At 35.5% G+C, this 26,405-nt stretch overlaps 2 protein-coding genes and 1 pseudogene across 2 annotated transcripts; 2 read left to right on the forward strand and 1 right to left on the reverse strand.

Annotated features, from left to right (window-relative positions):
* The window catches only part of LOC130233397 (selenoprotein Pa-like), a 234,583-nt pseudogene that overhangs the window by 34,230 nt on the left and 173,948 nt on the right, over positions 1–26,405 (reverse strand).
* Positions 365–12,888, forward strand: nim1ka (NIM1 serine/threonine protein kinase a). Its single transcript, XM_056463423.1, has 4 exons — positions 365–902; positions 2,671–3,022; positions 8,380–8,648; positions 10,710–12,888. Exons 2-4 carry the CDS (start codon positions 2,731–2,733, stop codon positions 11,463–11,465), a joined length of 1,317 nt encoding a protein of 438 aa, XP_056319398.1. The 5' UTR covers positions 365–902; positions 2,671–2,730; the 3' UTR covers positions 11,466–12,888.
* On the forward strand, positions 15,687–24,807 carry creb3l3l (cAMP responsive element binding protein 3-like 3 like). The gene is made up of 10 exons (XM_056463422.1): positions 15,687–15,788; positions 16,365–16,496; positions 17,805–18,144; positions 18,251–18,351; positions 20,848–20,940; positions 21,033–21,139; positions 21,570–21,638; positions 21,722–21,806; positions 21,976–22,066; positions 23,831–24,807. Exons 2-10 carry the CDS (start codon positions 16,365–16,367, stop codon positions 24,217–24,219), a joined length of 1,407 nt encoding a protein of 468 aa, XP_056319397.1. The 5' UTR covers positions 15,687–15,788; the 3' UTR covers positions 24,220–24,807.

Genomic DNA, 26,405 nt, shown 5'->3' on the forward strand with positions numbered 1-26,405 from the left:
GCTCATGTGCAAGCAAAAATGCATTTGGTTTAAATGGCCTCTTATGCTGGATCCACACCAAACATGAAGCACTGGAATTTCATTTTATTTTTAGCTCAAGTTTCAAAATTATTTGAACTTCTCCTCTCTCCATGTGTTTGCATTGACTGTATCTGCATGCACCAATACTTATTTTGCTTTAAACCGGCTGCTCATTTTAATTAAAGTTTAACGGGTCTTCATGACAACAACAAAATACAGAATAAAATTCTAAATAGTGTGCTAAAAAGTACAAATACTACTGTAAGATCATTTACTTTCTGTATGTGTACTGTTATTATCATGGTCTTGATGTGTTCTCTCTCTTTCTCTCTCCAAGCTAACAGGGATGCTTTAGTTGAGTCACTCCAGTTTAAATTGGAGATTTAGGATCCACTAAAAAGACTTGGATTAGGATCTCTGTGTCTGCTAATCCCAGAGAGAAGACTAGAGCAAGTCAGAAGCTCAGAGAAAACCCCAACACGTCTACCAAAGAGAAGCAGTGGCTCCCTATTTGCCCCCTTTCTGACCGGCAAATCAGCTGAAGATGTTAAATGAGAAGAAGCCCCGTACAAGAAGCCAGGGTCACCGAGAGCCTTGAGGAGGCTTGTTATTATAGCAGCCAGGCAACAATCACAGCCTTCATCGCTCTCAATGCTGATCCTTGGGCTATTTTTATCGGTGACACAATGCAGCAATTAAACGGGGCATTTGTGATGAGGCTGAGGGAGATGCAGGACTGAGGGAAGAACAGCACTGGGCATCTGGACCACACTCATCGTCTGCTTGTTTATTTTTGGATATGTGTGTAACCTTGAGCTCAGATGGGGCCGTAAAGAGCTAATTTTGGGACGCGACACAGAAGTTCAGGACAACATGTGAAGGTGAGGAAGAGCTGTGTGTATGTGTGATAATGCTTTATATATATATATATATATATATATATATATATATATATATATATATATATATATATATATATATATATATATATATATATATATATATATATATATATATATATATTCTTAAATCATCAGTATAAAAACAGTATTAAAAAGGAATTTGAGACTGCAAATATATAATTTTACTGCAAAATCCTGGAGGGATTGATTATTTGTAATATTTTATTTAATTTTGTTATATACAGTGTTCAGCATATATAAGTACATCCCCTCACAAATCTATCTTTTAAATTGATATTTTTAATAGTAAGCTAAACAATATTATATTTGTGCATATGCAGTAGATTAGTCGGTACTGAAGCCAAATCTTGAGCTTATCTAACAAAGTAAATTACGATAACGGTCCAAAAACTAGTGACCCAAATTTATACTTTATAGAAAAATATTAAATACAAATTTAAAAAAGAGGAAAAATCAAGAGATTTAATTGTATTATCTTTCAATTTTTAAATATGTTTGGTGACTAAAATAATATATTAAGAAATGGATAAAAATATTCCATTTCAAAATGGGATGTACTCAATTATGCTGAGCAGCACTGTGTGTGTGCATATATATAAATGAATATTTAATTAGTTAATATTTTTATTTTATTATTATTAAACAGTGTAAATTTTTTTTAATAATAATCATTTTGATAATTATTTTAAATATTACAACAACTTTTTTGTTATTTATATCCTATTGTTAATTATTTTGTGCATTTATTTTAAAAATGACCTTGTCGCCACCTGTTGACATGGGTGAAAGCGATCCAATTTTGACTTGGATCAAATAATTACCTAATTTACATTTGTTAATGAAATATCTGTTAATTTACTTACATTTCTCGCAAAAAAAAAAAAATCAATACATGGTTCATTATACATTGTTCAATATTTTTAACATATCAGAGGGGATTTTCTCAGTCTCTTTTGTTGCTTTTTATTCATAATTAATACAATTCTGCAAACGGGCGACATGGTGACTCAGTGGTTAGCACAGGTTTGAGGCATTGCTGTGTGTAGTTTGCATGTTCTTCCCGTGTTCGTGTTGGTTTCCTCTGGGTGTTCCAGTTTCCCCTAGTGTCCAAAGACATGCGCTATAGGTGAATTAAATAAACTAAATTGGCCGTAGTGTATGAGTGTGAATGTGAGTGTGTATGGATGTTTCCCAGTACTGGGTTGCAGCTGAAAGGGCATCTGCTGTGAAAAACATATGCTGGACAAGTTGGCGGTTCATTCTGCTGTGGCGACCCCTGATGAATAATGGGATGAAGCTGAGGGAAAATTAAGGAATGAATTCTGCAAACCACCAGAAAATTTGTTTTACATTGTTTCTTTAGAATATAATACAATATCCAGTCAGTATGTATGAAAACAACATATCTGAAAATAACCCTCTGTAAAAACTTTTATAATATAGATAACGTTAAACTTATGAAGTTTGTTATAAGCAGTGTTGAAATGGAGATTCCAAAATAAACATGTACTTTGTATGATTTCCTTACATTAAGTTAAAAAAACCCTTTCTGAATATCTGTTTTAGCCTGTCATTTTTCCTCTTATTGATTAATCATGCAGCTCTGTATATAATAATTTTAAGAATGTAGAATATTATTGAAATAACCTTTATGATACATAGTATCATTATATTATGTGCTCCTTTAAGATGCCGTTATTTTGAGTGTGTAAATTGTTTGTGTCAGGTGGTGGTGTAGTTCCAGGTCTCCCGCCATGAGCTCTTCCCCCCAGTGGCGTGTGGCAGGATGACGGCCGTGTATCCGGCTGTGGGGGTCTCTGTCGGGGTCTCATCCGTGGGCCCGCAGCGTTACGCCCGCTGGAGCCGTCAGGACAGCTCTGACATCTGCACGGATGATGAGGGGACTCAGGCGCGCCGCCTCACGCCGCTGGAGAAGCTCAATCTGGACATGTGTCAAGATGAGAAGATGGTCCGAGAGCTCACCGTGGGCCGACGCATCGGCTTCTACAAAATACGCGGCGAGATCGGCTGTGGAAACTTCTCTCATGTCAAGCTGGGCATCCACGCACTGACCAAAGGTAGCTTTTTTTTTTTTGGATAATGGTACACGTGCTTTGATTTTCTTTACAAGTTTTCTCTGTAAGCTACAGTACTGCCCTACAAACGTAATGTGCAGTATCTACATCGTTTTTACACTAAATTCTAATTTTTTTGTTTGGTTTCTCAATCGTCTTTCTCTGATGTTTTGAAAATTCATCCCAAGACAGACGATTAAATTCACTTAACTCAATTTTGGCAAAAAGTGTACTTACTGCTCTTTGTCTTTGTAGTGCAGAATAAGAGGTTAAAATATTGATATTGTCATCTTTGTGCAGCTCATTGACACTTAAATGTGCTGCTCATACAACCTACTGACACTATACGAACAGTTATGATTAAAAAAAAAAAAAAAAGAGCTAAATCAATATATACATTTCTGTTTAAAAGTGTAATGATCCGAGTGGGAATTGAACCCGGGTCTACAGTGTGGTTAGCAGTAGTTCTAACTACATGAGCTACAAGTCAGCAACTGGTGGCCCAAGAGCAGAGGAGAATCAAAGTTAGTCCACAACATAAGAGTTCCAAAGCAAAAAAAACAGTCTTTACTGAAGAGAACTTTACAAAAAGGAGAGACAATATATCTCTCTACAGCCAGGGTTGAAAAAGTACAACAAAAATAGGAAAGCCGAGCTTCCAAAAATACATACAAAATAAAATAGACACGAGGGTCTCAGAACAATCAAACAGGAATATAGCAAGCAAACAGACAGACAGACAGACAGACAGACAGACAGACAGACAGACAGACAGACAGACAGACAGACAGACAGACAGACAGACAGACAGACAGACAGACAGACAGACAGACAGACTTGAGAATAGCTTAACTGGACTCTGGACAAGGCAGCAAGAGATAGAGTTCAGGACTGAACACAGAGCAGGATATGAAGCGGTCTTATATAGAGCAAAGAACAGGTGGTGGTGATTAGGCTGATTACAGGGGAGTTTAGAGGAACAAGAGTCACTACCGCCATCTAATGTGGAGGAGAAGAGGGCAATATCTGCGCCCCCTGGTTGGTTGGAGGACAGATAAAGTGCTGAGATATTACAAAAAGTGTACTGGGCCCAAACGTTTGACCAGCAGTTTATTATTAAATGTGGATGTATGATGATTTCTGCTTGTACATGTATGAATTCCGAATCATTAGAAATCTATAAGAATTTATCGTGAGAAAATTAACAAATTGCAGCGATTGTTAAAACTAATTTTGCTACAAAACAGTGTGTTCATACCTAGTTTATAATTAGTGAAATTCATTCAATTGATGGACGTCACGGTGGCGCAGTGGGCAGCTCGATCGAAGAAGAAGGTCACTGGTTCGAGCCTCGGCTGGGTCAGTTGACATTTCTGTGAGGAGTTTGCATGTGGTATAAGTGAATTGGGTAAACTAAAGTGACCGTAGTGTAAGTGTGTGTATGAGAGTGTATGGGTGTTTCCCAGTGATGGGTTGCAGCTGGAAGGGTATCCGCTGTGTAAAACATATGCTGAATAAGTTGACGGTTCATTCCGCTGTGGTGACCTCGGATTAATAAAGGGACTAAGCTGAAAAGAAAATTAATTAATTAGTTAATTCAATTGGTGTGGTAAGAAATGCTAGTTTGCAAGTTCAGGCAGTATAATGAGCTGTTCTGTCTAACTTAAAATACCTGGGAGTCAGACACATGAAAGGTACATTAAATGTCCTATGTGGAAAAATAAGGGAATATAGAGTTTTAGTAGGCTATGTTTAATGTAAAATCTTTAAGTAATTTTTTTTGTACTTGATTAGTTGTATTTTTTTAATTGACACATTGCAAAGGGACTGTAAATTCACATTTATTGTCATTTTTTGATGTTGGTCGTAGAACTGACTTCAATAAAATTATTCAAAAAGAATAAAACTCATGATATTCAGTTGAAAACATCTATACTTTATATACAGTTTATACTTTATAAAAATACATTTTATTATTTGCTATTAAATTATATTGCATTGTTACTTTCGTATTTTTATATGTTATAATAATTAATATTATTCATTTACTCATTTTAATTGTTACAGTCTCATTCCTCAATAAACATGTTAATACTTCTATTTTAGAAAAGTGTATGTACAGAATACAGTATTCACTGCCTGGGTTGGTAAAATATTTTAATATTTAAAAAAAAATTCTCACCAAGACCACATTTATTTAATCAAAATTTATTTAATCAAAAAGACAACGCTAAATTTTCTGACCCTTCAGAAGTAATTTTACAGTAATGATTTGGAGCGTAAGTTCCACAAACAAGTTGTTTGTTTGTTTTTTAACTTACCCATCTTATTACCCCACTTCAAACTTTTTGAACAGTACTGTATATAGAATTTTATAAGACTTATGTTGATTTCTTTGTATAATAACGTATTTTACTTAAAAAATGTATTAATAAATTATTATTCGTGTTATTTATTTTGAAAATTAACAATAAGAGTAAAACTTACACATCCAAACAGGTGAACGTTAATTTATACAGAATTTTATTATACTATGTTAATTTTTTTAGTATAATATTGTATATTTAGCTATATTTTTTAACATATTTTGAAATTTCTAAATTATAATTTTTTATTTAAATTGAATATTAACAATAGTAGTAAAACTTACAGTCCACACCTAAACATTTTGAAAGGGTAATGTAGATAGAAATTTACTAGACTAATATTATATTTAAAATAGTAAACAAATATTTTTTGAAAACCTAATAATATAAATATTAAATATATTTTTGGATTTATTTACAATCCTAAATATTGCAGCATCACTTTAGGTGTAGAGGACTGCAAAGATTCATTTGATCCCAAACAGGGAGTCATTGTTTATATAATATATTAATACAAAATGTACATTTCAAATAGCATTGTCCTGACAAATTGGAGGACTGTTATATTTATTGGCCAAAATAAATGTAAAAATAAGTATTGTTGAAATGTTTTTAACGACTTAAGTGTTTGTTGACATGGGTAAGTGTACTGTATGTTATTGTGTTGTTGTGTATCTGTGTCCTGACAGCAAGGTCTACATTGATCATGTGGAAAGCATGTCCTCGGTCAAAGTCAAGCTGAGACAAGTTGTCTGATCCAGACGCAGATGGATCAATTTGAGGAGTCACATTTCTGGCCAGACCTTTAGAATTGCTGTGGGCCTCATCAAAGTTTGCTGTGTGTAAAGGATAGGAGCCTGTGGTGTGAATTACACACGCAGAGCATTTTCTACTGACTTTTTTGTTGAGCTGCTGCAGATCTTCAGGAGAGGGTGTAGAATGACTCTCCGTATCGCATGACATATCATATCTGACCTGCTCGAAAACTGCTCAAAGGTCTTTCCTTTATTACAGCAGAGCTTTTCTGATTTAACAGTTCACATTAATAAATTTGATTAGAATGCATTAATATGATAATATAGTTCAGCCAAAACTGAAAATCATCATTTACTCTTGGTGTTGTGCCAATGCTGTATGTTATTAGCGTATATAAGAAGTATGTAATAACAGAACATTAGAATAACACCAGTGAGAGTAAATTATTTATATTTTTTAATAATTTAAAATGAGAAAAAGTAAAAAAAATTTAATTATAAATTATTTATAAATTTTAAGTTAATGTCTATTTCTGAGTAAAAACCATTGTAAAACAATTCAGATCTGGAATGAAACTTGACTGTTTTTCATCCACGCCTTCATTTTCTTAGTCCCTTTATTAATCACAGGTTGCCACAGCTGAATGAACCGCATATGTTTTACGCAGCAGATGCCCATCCAGCTGCAACCCATCACTGGTAAACACCCATAGACTCCTATTCACACACATACACTACAGTTTAGCTTATCCAATTCACCTATACCACATGTCTTCGGACTTGTGGGGGAAACCGGAGCACTCAGAGGAAACCCACGCCAACACAGGGAGAACATGCAAACTCCACACAGAAATGCCAACTGACCCAGCGGATTCTCGAACCAGCGACCCTCTAACTGTGAGGCAACAGTGTTATCCACTGTGCCACCATTCCACCCCTCTTCACTGTTTTTGTTTTTATTTTATATATATATATATTTTTTTAATTTTAAGAGATATAACAATTTTTAAAACAAAAATCTAACAAATTTACAGGATCTGGTTATTGTGGAAAAATTTTAGTTGCCACAAAACTTTTTCTAAATTTAGCTGTGAAATAATATTATTGTCAAATGGCATGATTTTTGAGACTGAATTTTGTTGTTAAACATGAATATGCTCATGAATGTGCTTGTTGACCAACCATTGCAGCATGGAAAATGTAACACTTTTTTCATCTGAAAGTGGAAATTTATTCAAGTAAATTATTTATTTATTTATTTATTTATTTATTATCATTATTATTAATCAGAGTAATTTTGGAGTAAATACATTTATTAAACAGTAAATTCTTACTGTTTTTTGAGCTACCGTGAGATATGAGTTCTAAGGAATTTAATTAAGTTTAATATTGTTTAATTCAATCCAAAGCAACTAATAGTAGTAATTTTCAGGTTGTCTGTTATAATAGTTTTCATACATGTGTGCATGTTAGATTGTATGGATGTTTCCCAGTTCTGGGTTGCAGCTGGAAAGGCATCCACTGTGTAAAACATATGCTGGATAAATTGGCGGTACATTACGCTGTGGCGACCCCTGATGAATTAAGGGATTAAGGTGAAGGAAAATGAATGAATGTAGTTCTAATAGTTATTTTAATAGAGTTTTTTTAAAAAAGTGTTAATAAAAAAATTGTCATGCCCAAACAAACTGTAAAAAAAAGTAGTACACCGAGTTTGAATGCATTACATTTATATTTAGTCATGTCCAAAGTGACTTACAGTTAAGGAGGCATTCAGCGATTCAACAAGGAGAGACAATACACACAAGAAGTGCTAAATAATAAGGATTTAAATAAAGGAACTGTTAGTGCTCAGAGAATTAAGGGCTAGAGTAGGGAGTAGAGTAGAGTTTTTTTTTTTGAAGAGTGTTTCTACAGGTGGTTTGTCAAGCCCACTCACCTGTGTGATGCACCTCATAAATGCACAATGTTATATGTAGATATGGAGTGTGCAAAACTGGTGTAAGTGTTGTTTAAAATATTAGATGAAAGAGTGTGTTTTGTACAGGTGGTTTGTCAAGGCCACTTACATGTGTGAGGCACACTCAGAATTGCATAATGTTTTGAGGTTGTTGTGTGGTGTAGTTGGGGATGGGGGGAAATGAGGGGTCCTGGTTTTCATGTGAATTATGTTAAGCTCCAAAGACTTGATGCTTTCTGAGAAACTCCTGTACCTGAAACTTGATGTTGTCCTCCGCAGACAAAGTTGCCATCAAGATCTTGGACAAGACGAAACTGGACCAGAAGACACAGAGGCTGCTGTCCCGCGAGATATCCAGCATGGAGAAGCTGCACCATCCAAACATCATCCGCCTCTATGAGGTGGTGGAGACTCTGACCCGTCTACATCTGGTGATGGAGTACGCCGGCGGAGGAGAGCTGTACACCAAGATCAGCACTGAGGGCAAGCTCTCCGACATCGACAGCAAGATTGTCTTCTCTCAGGTTCTCTCAGCCGTGAAGCATATGGTGAGATGCACATTGACAGAATCAAATCAATTGAATCGTTTGCTCTTCTTGACTTGTTGTTGTCTCCAACTCTGACATTTAAAGCAATAGTTCATCCAAAAATATATACTAGCATGTAGGTGATTTGTTTCTTCAGCAGGACACTACAGAAGATTTTTAGCTAAAAGTGTGGTCCTTAGTGATTCATAAAATGGAGTCAAGTCAAAAAGAGAGATACATGCAAAATAAAATGAAAACCTGTGGCCCAGAGAAATTTGTAAACAAATCAATCAGGACCATCCATAACAAGATCAAGATCAATTACAAATCTTTAGGAAGGTTCTACTGAAGATTTTAATTTTTTTTTTATTTTTTAACTACCATTTTAACTATGACGCTTTACTTTTTCGATTTTGCTGTAAGATACATAGTTTGCCAGTCAATAACATGATGCCCCTTTTTGTCAGAAGCTATTATTTTACTTTAAAATCCAAAGCGATCCATATGTACGATCACATACAGTACAAACACCTACAGTATGATTACAGTTTTAAAATTAAAACTTCATCTGAGAACTTCTGTATAATATTATATTATGGAAGGTTTTATTCGGCTATGATGAGTCATAAGTCAATGTGAATATTATTATAATTTTTAAAAATGATAATGTTCAATAATATTCAGATAAAATTTGAAGATAGGAGATGTTCCACTTCACATTCATGTTCATCCAACCACTCTGTCATCAGTCTTGCTGTGTGTATTGGTGCATTATTATACACTGCACTACCTTCAGCCACAATATTTGAACAATTGGGTGCACGTGGTCCTCCAGAATGGTTCTTTATCTAGCACAAGTAATAGGCCTAGGGAATGCCATGATATTGCAGTCCAAACCATCACTCATCCACCCTCGTGCTTCACTCTGGGCATGCAAAAGTCTTAGTGGTATGCTTCTTTGGGGCTTCTCCACACCATAACTCTCCCAGATGTGGGAAGGAAAGTGAAGGTAGACTCTACATGTTTGACATTGTCCACAGCCCAAGATTTTCACTGTGGCACCATGAAAACCAATGTTTGGCATGGTGACCAATGGTTACATTACCAAAGTTACCAAAGTTTTCGTTAAAGGCTGATTTATACTTCTTCGTCAAGCGTCGTGTATGCATCGGCACAGTCTTCGCATGGTTTGTGATTGGTCAGCTCGGTACCGATGACGAGTGCGGGCGGCGCTGAGATCCGCGAGCCAGATGGAGCGAGTTTTTACAAGTGTCGAGTCCCATTAAGGAGCTCCAGATGGAGACTTTTGTTTTGTGTTTAAGTGTATTATTAAAGTTGTTGCACGTCTGCTGGTTCTCGCCTCTGAATGAGTGAGTTTTAGCTACTTGTAGCATTCAGAAAAAGCAAAATACCCGCAAAGAAACTCGACGCAGAGGAATATAAAAACCTACTGCCAGCTAGCGTTTCGGAAGTGCTATTGCAGAGCAAGACAAACAGCACGCAGAACTATAAATGCACGGCTACACGCAAGGCAGGCACTGTGGGTTATGCCGATCACAGCACACAGAAGTATAAATAAACATTAAAACGGGTTGTTGCTAGATTGGATATGGATGCAGCCAGAAGTTAACGAGAATTATTTATTATTTATTAAATTTCCCAGTCATTGTATTTTATTAAAGTCTACCCCCATCCCAACCCTAAACCCAACCGTCACAGTCATGTAAACAGCAGTTGTACTGAGTATTATTTATGCTATCTATTAAATTACCCAATAAATTTTATTTTTTAACGCCTACCCCCAACCCTAAACCCAACCGTCGCAGTACTGTAAAAATATTAACTATTGTTATACAGTGTCATAATTTTTATTATAATTCATGTGCATATCGCACGTCCGGCCGCATATCCGATCTAGACTTTACCCTTAAAATGGCTATAGCAGCCATGTTTATTGACTCTGTGGATCTTGTGTATATTTTTCAAATATACATTTCGAATCCCATTTGTCTACTTCATCAATTAGTTTATTATCAACATTGCTCTCCAAATTATCTGAGGTTTATCTTCCTCTTTCCACAGCATGACAATAACATCATTCACAGAGACCTGAAAACGGAGAACGTTTTCTACACCTGCAGCACTTGTGTTAAAGTGGGCGACTTTGGCTTCAGCACTGTCAGCCGTCGTGACGAGACCCTCAACACGTTCTGTGGTTCTCCACCATACGCCGCCCCGGAGCTCTTTAGAGACGAGCACTACATCGGCGTCTGTGTTGACGTCTGGGCTCTGGGGGTCATGCTCTTCTTTATGGTCACCGGCACCATGCCCTTCCGCGCCGAAACCGTGGCCAAACTCAAGCGCTGCATTCTGGACGGGACGTACACAGTGCCTACTTGGGTGCCCGAACCGTGTCAGAAATTGATCCGGGGCATCTTACAACCCCAGCCGTCCGATCGCTGCAGCGTGGAGCAGATGATGGCCTGCGAGTGGCTTCAACCGGTGGAGTTTCCCAAAGCCATGGAGCCCTTCAAACTGGACCCACACCATCTGGTTGAGTCCGGGCCAGGGGAACTGGAAGAGCACGAAATAGAGGTGAGGAATGCGCTAGAAATGTTTGGAATCACCGCAGAGCACATTCGCAACAACCAGGGCAAAGACTGCAGGAGCTCCATCACTGGAGTCTACCGAATCCTCTTACATCGCGCACATAAACGACAGGCGGTGGAAAGCATGCCAGTAGTTACTCATGTAGTAAGCGGGACGGACGCTAAGAAGGAGCGTCTGAAGACTTACAGGAGCCTTAGACATACATCTAAACTCTGCATCATTCTGTGATGCTTAGGAGACTGTGGCCTGTGACTGTGAGAAAAGGAGGCTGGCCAAAAATGTTGGTATTGTTTAACCTTTTGATCTTTTGCTTAAAGGGGATGTATCGTCTCACTTTTCCCATTCTCACATTAATTCACAAAGTCTTTATTTTTGTATACTTTTAAGTGTTAGGGAGATGAACTATTATCTCTCTGGAAAAAAACAAGCCCCTGGAGGCATGCCATGGGCGACTCTCTACTTAATCAACAGTGCACAAGCAAGCAGCTTCCGTTTAGCAACCGACTACATTCTGTGATATCCCTATAAATAAAACAGGGGAACGACTTTGAATTATACCAAGTTCAGACTGCAGGATTTTCAAAGTAGTCATGTCACAGATGTTTTCACACTGCATGACTATCTGGGGTAGCCTTCTGTTGGTGCTGTGTTTACACTGTAAGATGGATCGACGACAGGAGGTTTCACACTGTATGACTTTACAATAGGAGAATCGCTGACAACTTTGTCTCGGTCCACGAACTACGTCTCACAATCAAACACATGCGAGAAATGACATGGAAACAACGTGACGTCATGTAGTATATCTTATGTTATTAACTACATAATGAGAAAGAAACCTTTAGTGGGGTAGAAAATGTACTTATTTTGCTGACCTGACCTTTGATGGGAATTTGCAATTTCTTTCAAACTTCTGACCCAGTTTTGATATTGCTCAGATGACACATCAAGCAGACACGGGTGCTGCTGCCAAATTTTCATTAGTTGTTCCTTAATTTCTGTCCAAGTAGACCAAAAATAAGTGCTTTTAACTTCTCCCTCCATTCCCTGCTGGGCTGCAGATACCCATACTAGTTGATGCTGCTCTCTCATTGGCTGTAGGTGATCGCTGATGATTGTTACTCATGTGAATGAGCACAGATTTGCCTGTGATTTCAGGCATTTGTCTGCGATTTCTCAACCTGTCGGCGAGTCAAAATCGGGGCTAAAATCATGCAGTCTGAGCTCTGGATTACCAACAGGTTACCTTTTGACACACAATCAAAGCGGTGTGATCAGTCTAGGCTGGTTCCTGGAGTTTTTATTATGTCATTGATCTGCTGCTGAATTTAAATCTGACCTCCTAGAATGGGTGCTGTTGAGATGAAGAAGGACAAGTACATCAATACTTTTAAGTACATTCAGTGAAATAATGTTTGATCAGGTTACAGACATTGAAATACTAGCAAAACAAAACAAAATGTGCTTCGATAAATACACACTAATGTCTTTGAAAGACAGCAATAATAATAATTTTACACATGCAATGTGTGTTATTCACAACAGATACACACTGTTTAGCTAACTAGAATGTTTATTCTACTTTTCTTCCAGTCAAATAGTCACTTACTTTCATGTAGTTTAGTTTTAACGTTTCATGGACAAATAAAAGCCTTACACGCTTGTGTTTTTTTAAATTGGTGAATTAAATTGTTGTATCAATTATATAAGTGTGACAATAAAATAAAATAAATGCTAATGATCCAGTCTGGCATCCACTGATCCGCTCTAAGCGAGGTTTAAACCTGTGATTTCAGCATGGGATGCAAGTGCTCTAAAGAGTAGGCTTTTTGAGTTCAGGGCATTAAGGTCAACCTCAACAGCACTTACTAGCTTGAGCTCTGTTATACTTTGTTATATGATTCAATATGATAAGGACGCGGTCAGTGTCAAATAAATAATGATTATTTAAATGTAATATGCTGAATAACTTTTGAAATAAACCACCAGCATGACAAACACATCAACCAAAGTCAACGAAGACTCACAAAGCCAAATCTAAGCTTCAAATCTTCTGATGCGCAAAGGAAAATTGGCCTGAAAATGAAGCTTTTTTTGTCTTCATTCATCTGTCTTGTCATAAACCTGGCTCATAAAAATGATAAGTTCTAAATAACTCAGCTGATGTATTTAAATCTTACGTGTGAAAGGGTTAACTCAATCGCCATTGTATGGACTCATTCTCAGCCAAGCACTGTAGCTTTCCTGGGAGAAGAGTCCATACTATGATATCCTTGGTTTCTTTGGTTACATAACCAAGAGCCAGGCTCGCAAAAAAAAAACAAAAAAAAAATAAATATATATATATATAACTTGTGACCCCGGAAGTACGTTTTTGGGAAAATAAATACTCTGATATGTCCAAATCATTTTTTGAAACTTGACTCATGCTTGAGCCTCTGAGTCCAACTCTTTAACAGTGTAAACGACTCTGAATGCATAAAGCAGGATTAGACCATCATATGATTTTTTTTTTTTTTTTTTTTTTTTTTTTTTTTTTGGACAAGAGTGGAGTTTTTTTTTTTTTCTTTCATACTATTTGGAGGTGATGTCAAACTGTAGTTTTTGGGACTTTCTGACCCAAAGACCAAGCTTCTGCAATTTTCCAGCTGTGATTTCTTGGATATTTTTTGAGCACTCAAACCATCCTCCTAACAAGATAAACGCATGTCCAGGCTTTTTCATAACATTTACAGTTGACTGGAATTTCTGAATAATTACCCTGATGGTGGACCTTAGCATTTTTTCTATTTTCCTATAACCAATTTTCATTTTTTGATGTATATTAACAGCTGATTTCTCTGGTTTTACCCCTAGTGGTGAATGACGGCGTGAGTCTGGTGTCCAAAAGTGAAGTCTTCATAGATGATCAATTTCCTAATTCTAAATATGCGAAATACAAAAAGGAATTTACTTGAAATATATTTTGCTATTATGAATTCATATGGGTTTTGATAATTGTGCACATATATTTAAGAGATATTAGTTGTTTATTTTGTGTTTGCAGCGAGAGCTTATGTTCTTGATAAAATTGAGCAAATGATCAAAAGGTTGAAAAATAAACACATTTGTTTTTCACAGCCTTCTCCGCACATATTTGTAACTGACAGGAATTATACTTAAGCTAGATATATTTGATATACCTCTTTTGTTATTGTTTTTTCATTGAAATGAGATCAGAGATGCCTCTAATAAACTAGTCTTCTATATGAATGAATGGAGAGAGTGACTGTTTGTAAGAGAATGAAGCAAGAGATTTATCCTAATGTCTTGGATGACACGTATTTTGTTCATTAATGTAATAAAGTGCTTTGAACTGCACTGTTTCGAATATTTCTTTTTGCCTGGTGTGAATATAATTTTAGGATGAGAAATTATTTTAGAAATGCAGTAATTCAACCGTTAATTAATTTGGTTAAATATTGTTAAATATATATAAAATGTAAAAATATTATATTATATTATATTATTCATTCATTTTCTTTCGGCTTAGTCCCTTTATTAATCCGGGCTCGCCACAGCGGAATGAACCGCCAATTTATCCAGCACATGTTTTACGCAGCGGATGCCCTTCCATCTGCAACCCATCACTGGGAAACATCTATCCACACTATGGACAATTTAGCCTTCCCAATTCACCTGTACCGCACGTCATTGGACTGTGGGGGAAACATGGAGCACCTGGAGGAAACCGAAGAAAACGCAGGGAGAACATTCAAACTCCACACAAAAACACCAACTGACCCAGCCGAGCCCCGAACCAGCAACCTTCTTGCTGTTAGGCGACAGCACTACCTACTGCGCCACTGCATCCCCCTAATATTATATTATATTGTATTAAACTTTTATAAATATTATATATGTTACCTTAAGGAATATTAATATTTTTATATTTGTATTTTTATTTTTTTATTTTATTTTTTATTTTGTATTTTTATGCATTTTAATGCTTTACAGATAAAATGTATTTAATGTGAATAATTAACAATATATGACCACAAATGTTGGAAAACGTTTTGTTAAGCGCTTGCTATAAATTAATCAATTGTTTTGCTTTATTTTTTAAAATACATTATATCTAAAAATATATAAATATAAATTATAAACAAAACAGTTAAACAATATGGTTATGTGTGCACACAAATAAATAACTTTTCATTATATACACATTGCATATTTAAGCAGACGCATATTTAAAAATGTACGCTTCATGTGTAATCAAATAATACCTTATCAATAGTTTAGGATTTGATCTTGCAATCATATTTTAATATCACAAATCTTTCATAAATGGCTTATTCGAGGCGTGATATACTGAACTTCACTACAACTCCCAGGATCAATTTCGCAGAAGACGTGCCGATACAGACGCACCCTTACGTGATGACGCAATTTTTGCCTCGTTGGAGGGTGATTTCATCAGGAACTGCTGGCGTTCAGGACAAAGAGAGAAGGCACTTCCTATTTGTTGTATATGTCAACGTATCTTGTTTCGGTACAAGATCAGCAGAGGTAAGAGCTTATTTAAAGCCTTTTTAGATTCGTCTGTGAGGGCGACTTTGCATCTCTCAGCAAAATTCATTGTTACTCACAATTCGGTCACTGTAAAGCTGTCAAATACCAGACCTGTCACATGCTTTACCAGACACTGCATTACCTTATATTCTCTTTATTATTTGACATTGATCACAACCATTATGCTGTTCTTTACTATTGTTGTTGTTATTATGAGTAAATTTGTCAATTTTGATTCGCTGCATTGAGAATATAGGACAACCAAATCAGTTGCAAATCATATGGTCGTTGCATTATTATCTGTTTTGAGCTATAAACGCATCAGTTTACTCATGACATCTGTTACTGTGTTCCTATTTTACTGATACAATTCAAACTACATATTTACCACACATAGCATAACCGTTTTGTGTTAGAGGCTTTGATATAAAGTTGTTGATTTGTGTGTTGTTGTGTTTCGACAAAATGTTGGTCACGTGAAGAGTGGGCGGGGTCTAGAGGTGATCGAGCTGTCAGTGCGCAGCGGCACTGCGGATCTGCTGTAATTTCTCGACTTCTGCAAATGCCTTTCAGATGTCGGTAAGCGAGGAGATGGAAAACGCAGACCTGCTCGGTCTGATCTTCCCGGACGGTGAACCGGGATCCGGCGATCTGTTCCTTAAAGAGGGGAATAACTTCCTGGATGAATTTTTTTCAGAGCAAGATGTACGTACCGTTAACTCGCACTTCAAGTGATCCAAATGCTTCTGTTTATATGTGTAATATGAATAACAAATTGATCATTTAAATGTATAATGATACAGATATTATAGAAATACTTGTAAGATACAGTAGATAGCATGATTGTTTTGCAAATGATTATATTGTTGCAATTGCTGAATACAATGTATTTACAATACATCGGGTGGCGAAAGACTCACTTCCGCACTGACAAAGGTCCAGAATTTGTCCCTATGAGCTCATTTGTTCTAATTTGACTGCTATGCCATCATAAATTGTGAAAATAACTTATCTAAGAAGGCTTTAAGACGTAAGTGAATCTTTCTGACTAAGGAAAGTTAAATGTGCTGGCCAGTTTGTTATTAAATGACAATACTTGGCCTTAATAGGCAGTTTTTAATTTAAAACTTTAACAGATTTCTTTTTTCCTAATGATATTTGATAAAAATTATTTTTTTTTCATATTACTTTATTCTAAATGTTTAGTTAATGCTTTGGTAGATCAAAAAGTGTGGTTATGACCACCCGACAAGCTAATCCAGAAATAAATGCTTAAAATGCAGTAAAGCTATTTAAACTATAAATCGTAGTTATGTAGAAAATGAGGCCAATAACTGTAAAAAGGTCTACTTTTTGAGAAAAAAAGAACCAGCCCTTTTATCAGATTTACACAATAAATTATTATTATTATTCAGTAGTAATATCAATATAATTTATGTAATAAAATAACAATTATATACATTTAATGTATATTTATTATTGGTGTTGTTGATAAGATGAGATTATATGTATGTATGTATGTGTGTATATATGTATATGTATATATGTGTATGTGTATATATATATATATATATATATATATATATATATATATATATATATATATATATATTGTTATAAAACAATCATATGGATAACTTTATATGAATGATTTACAATAATAATATAATTTATAAAATAATATAAACAAAAATATGTTTCTTTTTTACCTCATTGACTTCATTTAAAATAAAGAATAAATAGAAATGCTTGTCCATGTAGAAATATAAAGGTAGATTAGATAAATAATTCCTATACACATTCATAATAATTATTATAATAAATATCTGTATTACATTTATTTCAATAATAATAAAACTAATTGATTATAGATATAACAATATAATGTATGTACATGTAGATAGATGTCATAAAATTATAATTACAGTTTTATACATTAATAATATTGTATAAAGATGAATAATGTTAATGCATACAGATGGATAGAATATATAAACACATGCTTTATTGCAGATGCTGAGTGGAATGGACACAGAGGACTTTCTCAGCAGTCTCCTGGGTGAGGAGGATGACGGTCTGATGGTCAACTGCATGTCTCAGTCTCCCCATGGCAGTGACAGCGGGATCTCAGAGGACACCACTCCACCACACTGCCAGAGTCCTCATGATGGCAGCGAGACAGACACCGTGCCCAGTCCAGACCAGGAGCCGCTGCTGTACTCAGAGTGTGTGACGGAGAGCTACGAGGCCCAGGTGGTGCAGACTGACCACTGCTACACCCTACCACAGGACACCAATACCCTGCTGAGTGTCCGCTCTGAAAATCCTGAGTCAGATGTCTTCATCGATGTTGGTAAGGTAATGTTTTGGTGTGTTGGGGCATATGAAACAGTCATGTTTTGTTGGTTTGTTCAAATGGTTTATGAGTCCCATTTTAAGCTGTGTTTTCGTCCTGTCAGATGATTTGGATGCTAGTATGGAAGATGATGACTTCTCTCCTGAGCTGCCATGTTCACTTACCATTGAGGACTCCATGCAGAGCAGCAAACTGGACAGCCAGGTACATTTTCAATGATTTAAAGGGGCCAGATGTTTTGATTTGGAGGGCTCCTATAAATGGTTTACATTCATACATTCATTTAGTTTTCTCATGATGAACATTTCAAAGAGTTTATTTAAGGATCTGCTCATTTTAAATGCAGCCTTTCTGAGAGCATACTCTGCTCTGATTCACTGCAAAAAAATGCTTTGCTTACTTTAGAAATATTTTTAGTCCAAATATCTAAACATTCTTATATCATGAAGCATTTTCTAGGCAAGCAAAACATATTGTCTTGTTTTAAGAAAAAATATGCCAATATTAAGTGAGTTTTTCCTTAAAACAAGCAAGATAATCTTGTTTTTCCTTTTGATATAAGATTATTTTACCCTATTGGCAGATTATTTTGCTTGTTTAAAGGAACAACTCACTTAATATTGGCATATTATTTCTTAAAACAAGACAATATGTTTTGCTTGTCTAGAAAATTCTTCTTAGTTTAAGAATTTTTAGGTATTTGGACTAGAAACAAGACAAAAAAATCTAAGTAAGAAAATAATTTTTTTACAGTGTTGGTCAGATGGCACAGTCTGTTGACATTGGTACAACGCTTAGGAGCTGATCACAACGAACAGACTTTTCAATTTTGAAAACACTAGATGCACCTTACAGCCTTTTGTGATTTTTAGAAAAGAGCAGTGTGCTGCGCTTTTTACATTGCTAGGCAACCACTGTATCAACAGTCTTGATGCTGGAGCGCATGATGTTGGGTGCTTTTTTTCACATAGAGTTGATTTTTGTTTTTAACTGAATGCACAGTAAGAATGTGAGATGCCTGAGGCACATAAACGGCACAAAACAAAAACTGCATGCTGCCAATCTAAAACCATTTTAAAATTGTGCCCCTCTCTGCGTAAAATGTGTTCATGGTAATTCATAGCTCATTACCATATCTAATTTCAGCTCTAGAGCCTTTTTCGGCACTTATAAACTGATACGAAGTATAACAATGTTACTTCTTGCTAAAAATGTTTACAATTCCACATTTTTTGGAAGTGCATTTAACATGCATTTGCTATTGCAGTGCAGTGTCTGCAACTCAACTCAATTACTGTGTTTCAAGGTCAAAAGTTGTTCACGGGCAGCCAGTTAAGACCATAGGCTGGCATTATGCATATGCTTTACAAAGTCGTGTTGGTTTGTTGAAATTAAAACTAAATTTCTGATTGACTGACTCTGTCTTTTGCGAGTCAATAGGGTTTTGCACCAGTGGAGCTTTTTCACAGTTCCTAGAACTATTGGTGGAAGCACGGGCATAGCAACCGGGGGGATACGTCCCCCTCACTTTTAGAGACAGACCATTTAGCAACAGGTGATTTAATAATAATATGAACGTATGATCTCATACAGCCATCCCCCCCAGTTTTAAAATGTCCGTTACGCCCATGGGTGAAAGTACCCATTTTTGTTTGGTTCACACTGCATGAACTGGGAAGGAATTTAGTTATTGGGGGAACAAACTTGGTTCCTACATCAGAGCAGGGTCTTATCCAGACTGTTAGGAGCAACAGTGACTTTAGTGTATACTGAATACATTCTTATACATACACATGAAACAGTTGTATATTGTTTTATAGTGTTAAAAGTTGTTGATGTACACAAAGCTGAGGCATGGTCAAACTGTGCAACAGTGTTCTCGTTTGGTGGGTGTTTCAAAAATGTAAGTCCAGTCAGCAACAACATGTCCATAAACCTCACATTATTAAAGAGACAGCTCACACAGTGGGTGATAGAAAAGTCTGTTCTCTTTTATTATGTACAACAAGGCCAGTGACTGTAACACTGAGCATATTTTAGCCCAGAATTCTTCTAAAGGAACACAAAGAATGGAATTCTCAGCTGCCATAGTTGAAGACATGTGTCATTAGATGTCTTGCAGAGTGTTCAAAGCACCACCGTTTACATTTAAAAAAATGTTTTGCGACAATTGTGTTGGGATTGGGGCTTTCCTTTGTCTGTGGCACTGTTTTCTTTTCTCATCCTCAATTATATGCAGGCCTACAAGTTGTCAAAGGTGATTTAGTCATTTTTTTCAGCTTCAGTTGCATAACTTCTGCAGTCCTTTTCCATTGTCGTGAAACACATGGCACACAATGAAAACCGAGCATCAACCTTAGCCTTCTTCATCCTCCAGTTAGTTGATTTTGTTGAATGTCACATTACATCACTTCATAATTCCTAGTAACTGTGCGAACGCAACCAGGAAAATAGTCTGGGTGGAAATGAGTTCTCAGGGAACTGGGCCTGGTCACTAGTTCCTATGACTGAGTTCCTATAACTACCCTAAACTCCTAATAATCCATGTATCTTCACTTTAAAACATTTGAAACCTGTATCTCTATTCACATAAAGCCACGTTACATATTACAAAAAAGTAATGTCTAAAAAGAATAATCGGGCAGCATCTTGTTACAGAGGCAGCTCAGATCAGATGTAATGTGCTTGTTTTGTCTCCAGTTCCAGTTCAAAGAGATTGTTTTGACTGATGAGGAAAAGAGACTTCTGGCGAAAGAAGGTGCAACTATTCCATCTCACATGCCTCTTACAAAGGTAACAGAAGGGGTTTCTGAATTATTAAGGTTTCATGTAGAAGTTTCATGAATTGCAATACGATAGTGTTAAATGTTAAAATGTTTCTTAAGGCAGAGGAACGGACCCTGAAGAGAGTGAGGAGAAAGATCCGGAACAAACAATCTGCTCAAGAGAGTCGCAAGAAGAAGAAAGTTTATGTTGACGGCCTAGAGAACAGGTTAGTGTGAAGATAGCTCTCAAAATACAAACAGTACTTTACTGGTTTACTATAAAGGTCTTGTGATCTTGATTAATCATTTATTCAGTATACAATTTGAAGAGGTGTAAATAAATGGAGCACACAAAGATGCAATGTTTTTGTATTTTAATTTTACATTTTTGCATTTTATTGTTTTAATTTCATTCAATTTAATTATTTTAATTAACTATTTATTTGTTTAACTATAATTAACTTGTTATTTGTAAAAAACAATTATTTGTTTTACCAATTTTTTTATTAAATGTACTGCATTTCTTGCTACTATTCTAGAGTTAGAAGGATTTACTGTCATTTTTACATTGTAGTACAGTGGGACAGTGTAGTAATTTTGAGTATTTTAATAAATTATTTTGCAACATATTCAAATATATGTTCCGTATGTCCATAGGGTTGCTGTCTGCACTGCTCACAACCAGGAATTACAAAAGAAAGTTGAGATGTTGCACAAACAGAACATGTAAGTTTATTTCTATTTATCTTAAAGGTTGTAATAATGCCTATTTGCTATTAATACAAAAATATTTGCCTTTATATCTTCAGGTCCCTGATTGAACAGCTAAGAAAACTGCAGGCTATGGTAAAAATGTCCACAATGAAAACCACCACGACTAGCACTTGTATTATGGTAAGTATTTTGGGCCTGTGCTATTTTAATCCATCTAGGTTCATATATAACATATGATGTATGAGTTTATACTTTCACCAGAATATCATTTTCTGCAGAGTTGTCTGTCTTGCATTCATTTAAAAGCATCAGATGTGTTTATGGATCTTCTCTGTTGTCATTTTTCCAGGTGTTTCTGCTTTCTTTCTGCCTCATCATTTTCCCTTCAGTCAATCCGTTTGGCAGCAGCGATCAGAAAGACCTGTACGCGTCATCCACAGGTGAGCATATTTGTTACAGTAAGGAATGTTGTCAAGCTTGTTGTTCTGCTCTTTTGACTTACAGTTCAATAGATGTTGTTCAGTGTAACAATAGCTTTTATACAAAATAAATCTTGCCAAGCATTCGATGCTACATGGACTTGTTCAGCTGTGCATTGATGGATTTGCTTTTCAGTGTTTGGACTTTCAGCAGTGAAAATTAAACCACACAGAACTGAACTAAACTAAACTTCAACTCTGAAAACTGGACTGACACAGTTTCAATCTACTAAAACTTCTATGTTAAGCAGCTTTGACAGCCATTGTAAAAGTGCTATAGAAAGAAGCATGAATTGAATGGAATATTACGAAACTGTATTGAAGGATCCTATTGCAGAACAAAAATACATATTAATTGTCGTTTAAAAGATTTAAAATGTTCGTCTTTATATATTTTATTCTTTGTATATATAAATACGTTGTTATTTTGACACCAAATTCAGTACTTTTGTAATAAGCTAATGAACTTTAATGAGCTACTTTGGATTTTCTGAAATAATTTCTATAAATAGTTTTTATAATTCTAAATTACAAAACAGACTACATTCAAGTTAATAGCATTTACCATTTAAAATGTTTATCAAATATATTAAGTCAATTGAAACAATATTCAGACTAGGCATGGCATGATAACCGGGTTTCAAGGTTTACCGCGGTTTAGAGAAATCAAAGCTTTCAAACCACAAAAGTGTTCTGTTATACCATTCCTAAGGTATATGCAAAAGGTTTTGTGCGTGTTTTATATGTGTTGTAAAGAAATCTGTGTTTTTAAGACTAAGAAGTAGCAGTAGACATGTTTACTGTTCCAAAATATTTTCAATGTTTCCTAATATCAAAAATATTGTGCTCAATGGGAAAAAAAAAGTTGTTGTTTTTTACTAAGACATTTATTTTAGAGCAATACCGCAAAACTGTGATATTTTCATCCAAGGTTATCCAAGGCCCTTAAAAGGTATTAAAAAGTCTTAATCGCGTTTTTTACGAGGTATTACATTTTGTTCAAGCGTTGTCCAAAGTGTTTGACCAAAAAAAACATAAGTATATTTATTTTCCCCCTAATATTAACAATGGCGTGCTCAATCCATGTACGGTCAAGCTCCTCTGTCCAGATGATATCACGTAATTTGCGAGAAGGTGATGTCTACATGTAGCAAAACCATAGAGCAAAACAGATGGCAAAATGTAAGTTTGTGTACTCCTGATTGGAGAAAGACAAGTTTAAACAGTACCTGAAGCCGGTCGCTGAAAACGACCGCATAATTTATTCTTTCAAGCTTTGTATCTTCCGAGCTTATCTGAGTTGTTGCGTGGTTGTGCTCCATTGATTTATTTATCTACAACTGTTTATTAAGTTAAAGGTTTGATACTGATTAAAACTTGAAGTGACGACGTGATCTTAAAATATTCTGATTACCTTTAGGATTCCTGCATATACCCTGTCATACCTACAGAAACTTATACCGGCCCCTGCCTAAAATAGACAAACGAAGCAAGTTAATTAAGTCACTTAAATTCACAATTAAATATTCTTTTTTTATTTTATTTTTTTAGAAACCCTTGAGCAAAAAGAGTTATTAAAAAGAGAGAAGTTACTTTAATTATTAAACTCAATAGCTTTATTATACAAAAAACAAACTGGTGTATTATAGTTGTAGCGTCAGTGTTCTACTTAAGTACTTACACTTCTGACATCATTAAATAATATGCTTTTCCATTGCCTTCTAGGAATGTCCCGAGCCTTGCGATCTTACCCAGCTATTAAAAAGGACAACATCATATCGACCTCCGCAAAAGAAGTAGTGGAACAGGACGTCCTGCTGGTGGCCACAGTAGAGAATAACCAGGCACTTCTGTCGGCTGGTCAGAACCACACACCAGATTACCAGCGGCTGGAGCAGTCCGACTCTGAGTCTGGTGTCAACAGCAACTCCTCCTCCGACTTCCCCGCTCCGGCACAGTCAGATCTCAAAGTGGACGCCACTCTGTCCGAATCCCACAGGAACTCTGGTGCACCACCGGTCATCTACGATGGCCAGAGCAAATCCAAAGAGAGCTGGATAGAGCAGAAACCCACCTCAGTCATAATACAACAACACCGATCTGATGAAATGTAGTAACGTGTCTAAAACAAAACATGCGCTTTAAAAAGTGAACTGTTGGGTCAACTTAGAAAAAATATACCTGGGTAAAAAATGCTTTAAATTAAGTTGAAATAACTTATTTGCCCTTTTAACTTAATAGATTACACTTTTCAACTTATTTTATAATGATTTAAGTTGAATCATTTTTTTGATGTAACCAGTTGATCCATCTGTTCACTTTTTACAGTGTGCATTGTTTTAGATGAAAGATCAAGTATAGCCATTTTTCTTCATCGTAGCATTGCAGTCTGACCATTTTTTCTTTAGTTTTATCTGCTGTCATGCTATAATAGCACTTTTTGATACCTAGTCATTTGATTATTATTGGATATTATTGTCCGTTTTATGTACACAAATGATGAGTCTTTTTAAAAAGGAAACGTGAAGGAGTTTTATTCTGCATTGCGTCCACATTGAGATTTAGTACATTCTGGAAATGTATTCATATGTCTGTATTACTATTTTGGGGCATCTAGCAATTGATTATTTTCCCTTTTTTTAATAAGGGAGCCATATGCTTACAGGAGATTCCACTACTGCAAAAAAAAAAAAATAAAATAAGATCAATCTTAGTGATATGAGAGCGTGTTTAGAAAAGGGACTTGTAATGTTTGTTTTCTGCTTGTGCGTTATTTGTGATTAGAAGAACCCTTTCTGTTAAAATGCTGTAAATCTGGCTTTAAATGTACCTTTCAGAGGGGGGATAGTGTTGCACATACCCATGCAATAATAATATAATGTTTATGTCTATATATGTATATACTTACGATACAAATGTCATGATCTGCTGTGTCAGTGATGCATTTTTATGTCATTTTATTGGTGTCGATATTTTGTCTGGTAAAATAATTTTTATTTTATTGCATTTTTTTATGGTTTATTTTTAGTCTTTGGTCATATGATGCACTGATGTATCTTGGAATGTTCATAAACCGTTCTTTTCTGTCATGATCATGTTATTCATTAAAAATGATCAGTTTACTATATAAAAAAAGTTTTGATTTATTTATGAAAATGTATACAAAGAAATTTATAATAATTCCTTACATTTTTATGGCGCTTTTCAGGACTCCGCAAGAATTTTTTGTTTTAAAGGATGTCTAACAGATGTCATATAGACGTCTAAGTCGACTTGGCTAAAACAAGGCTAAATTTGGGCTGTCAGTGAAAATCTAATAGACGTCTAAGAATAGGTCAAAACTAGACAAGTCATCAAATAAACCAAAATGAATGACTACACACATAAAGTCTGTCTATTTGACGACTAGTCTAGTTTTGGACTACTCTTAGACGTCTTAGATTTTCACCGACAGCCCAACTTGCCCAAGTTTAGCCTTGTTTCGGCCAAATTGCCTACGTTTAGATGTCTATAAGACGTCTATTAAACACAAAATTGTTTGCTGGGGACAAAAGCGCTGTAAACATTTTTGGGGGCGAATCTCATTAATTACTTACAAATTACAATTTTTTTTAAGCTAAAAATGTTATATTTTCTGTCAGAAATTGTAGTTCACAATCATGTCAAGTAACATTAAATTAAACAAAACTAGAAAAAAATGACAATATTTTCTTCTAAAACGTTATCTTGTCACGACTTTTATTTAAAAAAATAAAAAAATGGGATTCTAAGAAAATATCTTTGCCTATATCAAAACTAGGTCGATGTACATGTCCAAGCCATGTCTCAGACACATCCTATTTTGGCTGCTCAAAAGAAATGCAAATTGACAAGAATGAAGCAATGCTGTTTAAGCAGAAATTAGCATGTCTGACTTCTATGCAAATACACGAACAAAACAGAAATGTAAATATGAGCTATTTTGATACCCTCTAACACGCACGCAAAAACACACGACGTCACTGCAGTGGCTCATTCATGAAGTAAACCACGTATGTATAAGTAAAAGTAGAGTTAAAACCTATTTATTTAAATCTGTAACTCTGAAAAAAAACGTGTGTTATTGTTCCTGCAGATGGCGCCACAACATCTCATATCGCTCTGGTGTCATAAGTTCTGCACTTCTAGTTTTCTAAATAAGCAACTACATATCGACTGATATCATTCACATTTACATTGTGGTATTATGTATCAAAATACCACGCAAATTACCTTGCAGGTTTAATTTACAATGCATAATAAATGTATAATCTACGACAAT

This window comes from Danio aesculapii, chromosome 8, assembly GCF_903798145.1.
Source record: "Danio aesculapii chromosome 8, fDanAes4.1, whole genome shotgun sequence".
In the NCBI taxonomy this organism is placed as follows: domain Eukaryota; kingdom Metazoa; phylum Chordata; class Actinopteri; order Cypriniformes; family Danionidae; genus Danio; species Danio aesculapii.

Excerpts from the sequence above, each read along its gene's own strand:
- nim1ka (XM_056463423.1), top strand. The coding sequence starts at position 2,731 with ATGACGGCCGTGTATCCGGCTGTGGGGGTCTCTGTCGGGGTCTCATCC. Across the intron at positions 3,023-8,379 it reads CATCCACGCACTGACCAAAG|ACAAAGTTGCCATCAAGATC; the intron begins GTAGCTTTTTTT and ends TGTCCTCCGCAG. Across the intron at positions 8,649-10,709 it reads TCTCAGCCGTGAAGCATATG|CATGACAATAACATCATTCA; the intron begins GTGAGATGCACA and ends CTCTTTCCACAG.
- creb3l3l (XM_056463422.1), top strand. The coding sequence starts at position 16,365 with ATGTCGGTAAGCGAGGAGATGGAAAACGCAGACCTGCTCGGTCTGATC. Across the intron at positions 18,145-18,250 it reads AGATGTCTTCATCGATGTTG|ATGATTTGGATGCTAGTATG; the intron begins GTAAGGTAATGT and ends TCGTCCTGTCAG. Across the intron at positions 21,140-21,569 it reads GTTGACGGCCTAGAGAACAG|GGTTGCTGTCTGCACTGCTC; the intron begins GTTAGTGTGAAG and ends GTATGTCCATAG.